This window comes from Limulus polyphemus, unplaced genomic scaffold, assembly GCF_000517525.1.
Source record: "Limulus polyphemus unplaced genomic scaffold, Limulus_polyphemus-2.1.2 Scaffold2721, whole genome shotgun sequence".
Taxonomy (NCBI): Eukaryota; Metazoa; Arthropoda; class Merostomata; order Xiphosura; family Limulidae; genus Limulus; species Limulus polyphemus.
Window position 1 is genome coordinate 133,337 of NW_013668331.1, and position 5,813 is coordinate 139,149.

The 5,813-nt window shown below is 30.7% G+C and overlaps 1 protein-coding gene across 1 annotated transcript in view; it reads left to right on the forward strand.

The window, feature by feature from the left end:
• LOC106467732 overlaps nt 1-5,813 on the forward strand; it is a 36,611-nt gene that overhangs the window by 17,236 nt on the left and 13,562 nt on the right. Inside the window, exons 5-8 of the mRNA XM_022395920.1 lie at nt 1,426-1,611; nt 2,245-2,364; nt 4,410-4,496; nt 5,098-5,239. Of these exons, the coding sequence (XP_022251628.1) occupies nt 1,426-1,611; nt 2,245-2,364; nt 4,410-4,496; nt 5,098-5,239 (535 nt within the window). The remainder of the gene's footprint in view (nt 1-1,425; nt 1,612-2,244; nt 2,365-4,409; nt 4,497-5,097; nt 5,240-5,813) is intronic.

The following is a 5,813-nucleotide window of genomic DNA, read 5'->3' on the forward strand; positions in this document are numbered from 1 at the left end:
AATTAAATAATGCACCAAAGAACATAGAATAATAACATGCAAAAAGCAGACAATTTCCTTTAACAATCACAATTTTCTGGCTTTCTAACCATGCGAAAAGAGCCTTTACAAATTCATCCAAGCTAGTCGTTAACTTTCCCATGAGAACAAAACCTGTTCTGCAAGTGAAATTGACAATTATCTGTTTAGAACACAACATAGTATAATATGTCATTTGATAGATTAAAACCTTCGCTTTCTATTGGTTATAGATAATATATAATTAAACATAAGAGAGAACTATTAACAAGTCCCGAAAGAGAGGATGTGACAGGTGGGTGTGGCAGGAGGGGGTCTGATTTTCTATTTGATATCTTTGTAACTAAACAGAATTGAAGGCTATAAAAAATTATGGTTTGTTTGAGCAATGATGATTTTATAGAGTAATTTATGTTTAGTTTCATAGTTACTGGAGGGGTGGTGGATAAAATAGAGAAGAGAAGATACCAAGAGAAAATGTGTCACGTATGTCACACTAGGGGAAATTCGAGATTTTTAAAAATATTGCCTTATAGAATTAAGAACTTAAAACTTATGTACTATTAATATATGGATTATTAGCTAAGATTTTATGCTATAGTAATTGGTATAACATAAATAAAAACTGGTTTGATAAAATTTTGAATGTAAGACACTAAAACCTTGTGTCATGCACAGTAAAGGATACCCGTGGCGATAGGGTTAAAGCAATGCTACTGGCATAACTTGGTCTCTACTAATTGCATATGTCTGGGGGCTTTTCCACATTTATCTGATTTTTACTGGTGTTTTTATATATGTTTTAATTATTAACTGAAGTAGCAAGAAACAAATCTGCCATTAATTATTCCTCTCATTCCATCCTTACATGAGGTGTTTATAAAAATGTCCAAGGTTATAATCAGCTCTATGCTTGCTGTTGTAAAGTCGAAGTGTTTACAAACATACAACACATTTATGAACTAGAAATATGTTTATAACTTTATTGCTTCCTTCTTTTTTTGGATATCTACTGAAGAAATGTTTATATTCAAAAAGTGAAAAAGGTTTATAACATTTATAGACTGTAAATGGTTTTATTGCATGATCTTCACACCTATTCAACAAATGATATACACAATTAGCAAATTTTAAAATTTTCAGTGAATGTCAGATTTCTTGAAGAGAAGAAATTATTAGTGTTCAATGCACGTTTGTGGTAATATATATTGTGGGAGTGTATTCTAACTATTTTAAATGTTTGTCTGTAAACTTTTTCTTTAGTTTTTTAATTAAAGTTATTTGCATTACTTGTAATGTTTTAGCATGCTAAACACATTTCTTCAAAATCGTTGTTGTTGTTCAAAACATAAAACTTCATATAATGTTTAAAAAGCAACGTATTGAATCTTAATTTTCAATGTGCAGGTTCGACTGGTTTTGGCAGCTGTTTTGTCTCCTTGTTTGATTACTGCAGGAATTTGGCTTTTCAGGAACTATTATGTTTCAGGGAATCTAATATACAGAACAGTGGGTGCTGATCTTGCTCTTCAGAACATGTGTCAAAACTTGTTTTTGTGCTCAACTCTTTTAAAGTTTGATTTACAACTGGAGGTAAGTCAAGCATTATTAGTACCACTATATTGCCACAAATGAATTTTACTACATTATGAATGTATAATATACCATAAATTCTTCATTTACACTTTTTTTATAGTTTATTATTTATGTGTTTCTTCTCCATGTTGACCACAGATTGGTTACTATTGCACTGTATGTTGTAGGTACATTTTAAAATCAAGGAACTACATATATAATCTTTGTACAAATTCTAATATGGTACTTTACCTCCACTCACGTAAATAGCTATCCTTGTTCAGTGCTGCACTCTATATGCAAAATTGTTTTTCAGCATGTCACAAGCTTAAGCTCCCACATGTCTTACAGTGGATTGATTCAACTGCATCTCGCATGCAAATTATTGTGACAGCCCTCCACCAATAAGTATGTGACCTGAATGTTAACTGTTTTTTTCCTGTTTCCATTAGTAAATCATAGTTAAAATTTGAAGCTTAGCTCTCTAAATGTAAACCACAAGCATGCATATCATGTTGAAATAATAATGTAAAACAAGATTGAAAATGTATTTACGATAGAATATTATAATAATGCAGACATTTTATGTATTTAGAAGTATTTGGTTAGTCTTTGTGTGCACTGCAGTTAACAACTTTATTAATTTTTTAGGGTAGCATGATAATATTAGTATTAAAGAATGGAGCTGTCACCACTGACACTTTCGAGAGAGTTGTATTAGGAGTAGGAGTTTTCTTCTCTGTTATATGGATCATCCTGGGATTTTTAGCAGTAAGGATTTTATTCTGTTTCTATATATTCATTCAAACATAATCTGGCCAAAAAACAATCATTTTGGCTATAACTTCAAAAATTAAACTTTGTTTAAAATATTATATCATGAAAATAAATATGGATGGATGTTGAGCAAATTGTAATCACAAATATTACTTAGTGTTGCTTTCAGAGTATCTTTATACTACATTACAGTTTGCCCCTGAAGAAGAAAGGTCCACCTTTCGGAAAAGCTCAGGTTATAGGGTTTTTATTCATTTCTATCTAGACTTCTTGATATTACATTATTGTTTTCATTGTATTAAATAACAATCAGGAAGAACATAGGCGTAGAAAGAAAGAGTCAGTTCTCTATGTAAGAAGTGAAGAATATATCCTGGATATAAGTGGTATTTTCTAATCAGTTAACCAACAACCCATTAAACAAGTAATACAGTTTTTCTCAAACCATAGTACATACAAGCAAATAAAATTGGTGGTCATTTGCTTTCCCTATATTCAATATTTCAAAATTATTGACAGTGGGAGACAGCCTTAGTAGCAATTTCTTATAAAACATTATACAAATTAACTTCAGAATAATTGTTTTTATATTATGAATGTTTAAAAAAATTCAAACTGAGCATTTTCTACAATCTAAATCCAGACATTTTAACTAGTAAACAAAGCTGTTATTACATTATGGGAAATATAAGTACCAAAGAAAAGGCTAGAATAAGTAATTAATAACAATGTGTAGAGTTTGATAGAGATAAGTATACAATTTATTGATTGTTATTAAAATCTGAAATAATTCATTATTTTTACCAAAATTACTTGGGGGTTTCATACTTTTAGGTTTCAGGGCTTATTATTATGATAAATACAGCTAGTCTTAAAGGGCCAATATTAGGCCTAGCAGTGTGGAGATGTATATTTTCACATTTTATGTCCCCTGTGGATCAGTGGTAAGTCTGAGGGCATATAATGCTAAAAAATGGGGTTTCAATACCTGTGGCAGGCAGAGCACAGCTAGCCCATTATGAATAAATAAACTAAAAAACATTTTTGCATTTTTAGTTTTACTGGATGACAGTTACTTTAAAACGAGACCCAAAACTCGAGCGCTTTCGAATAGTTGACTATTCTCCTTTATTCTCATGAAGAAGAGTAGTCAACTAATCGAAACCGCTCGAGTTTTGGGTCTCGTTTTGAAAATACTACAACTTTTGTAGGTGATCATGTGTGCTAACTACTTAACCTGGAGTTACTTTAAAAAATAGACCTACTAAATATTTGTTAATTTTTTTTTAAATGTTTGACGTATAATAAATATCTTATTATTTATCATAATATTATTATAATGTTTAATATATAACATAATATATAAATTAGAAAAGGTGGGAATTTTGGTTTGGTAAATTTCCCTTGTCATCTGAAAAGTGTCAACAACAGATGCAACTTGTATTCGGTTGAATTGGGCATTATTACTGGAAGAACCTTGATGGGGTTATTGGGGGTGGAGAGCCTGTGCAAAGGCTGTTGCCATGATAGTACCAAAAGCATTTATTCTCTTTTCACGTGTACATAGAAGCCTAACATATCATACTGTTTAAAGAATTTCCCTCTTATCCATCTGTCTTTAGATAACATGTATAAGATCAGTTATATTTCCTCGTGTCTAACCAATTCAAATATCTTTGTTCGGAAAGTGCTTCCTCACCAAGCAATGCTTACTTTTGGAGGGTTTCCTATGGTAGCTACCAGCCCTTCTTTGTAACTCAGCTGAGAGGGAATCCCCAGAAGGATTATTTAAACCTTATCAATATACAAGTTAGCTGGTTAGATCATTTTGTTAATTTCACAAAAGTTTTTATTTACACAGTCAGTTTTTATCCCTTCCCCCCACTCTGAAAAAAGTTTGAGGGGGTATGTCCGTCAAGTCAATCTATAGACATTTATTTACTTTCTACATAGGAGATCAACAATTATAGTGATGGCTATTTTAAATATATGTTTTTATTTCATTGTGTAGTAAATGTATGACATTTTTTCATTACTAGATGCGTTTTGAACAAAAAGTGATGGTCTGGATCTTCCTGGGAACAAGCTTTTTTGAACCTGCATATGTTTTATATGAAATGATAAAAGTGAGTTATAAAATTTCAGACTTATCATTTTTGAAGTTTTTTAATACATAACCTACTGATTCTATGTTTTATGTGCCACAAACATCACAGATTATATACATGTGGATAGTTAGTCTCACTTTATCAGAACAATTTACACTGTAAACAAGACCCATGGTGCTACAGGCAACACGTATAGCAATGGTGTATTTTCAGTGTTATCCCGTTTACCGGTGGTAAACCAGCCGTGAGAGAATAAAACAAAATATAGTGTTTTAGACAATATAAAAAATATTTGAATCTCATCCATTACTAGCACAAATATAATTACTGCAGTTTTTAGAAAGCAGTGACACAAGATGTTATTTACATGAGATATTTACAAAGCTTTGTACTGTATTTACAGCTTCTTCAGGAGTGTTCCACGAAAATACAAACCATAACTAATAGTAACTTTTCAGTAAAGCTGTAAATTTATACAATAATTTAAAAAATCTTATCTTTTGTTAAAGAATGACATTCTGCTTTGTTGTAAATGTACTTTTAGACTTATGATTATATTTTCAGTTTTGTTTTCTGACATTGTATTGTCACTGACTTCTTTATTTATACTTTGGTTCAGGCACACACCAGTAAGGAGCTGGATACAAACTTAAGAAATTGTATTTATCTGTGTGGAAGTTTTGCATTGGTGGTAAGAGTAGCTGTGTTTGTTTACATGATACTTGTTATGAAGAACTTTGGACAGGGTCTAAGACAAAAAGGTAAAGAATATTCATTTTTATTTGGATAATAGAACAGCAAAATATATATTGCTGTAATGAGGTAAAAATAAGTATGTTTCAAATCTTTAGTGAAATAGTAAAACTAAATCAAATTACTTCTTATCTTCTAATAAAAAATTCAAACAGTATTAAATTATACATTAGCCATCTATCTTAACAACAACTTTACGAGTTAGGCTTGGAACTAAAATATATTTCATAAATGGTCTTGAAAATATTAACCAAAGATAGCTAGAAACAAGCATAAACATAACTGAGAACAGAAACTGGCTGGTGCTAAATATAGGAAAGCACAAACTGTTTTATGATACAAAAAGTTTAAATCAATAATATTTGTATGCTGAAGTTTTATAATTGTTTTAGCAACTAAAAGTTATATGTATCTACCATATCCTTTATTGTATGGCTCTGTCATAGCTTTAGAAAACTGTTGGCATACAATATGCATCAAATCTTGTTGGCCACTGCTTACATGTATGTTGTAATCTGGTCTTTTGGTGCCTGAAGTGACCTTTACATTGTGTATGTATAATTATAAATGAAAGATGGTATA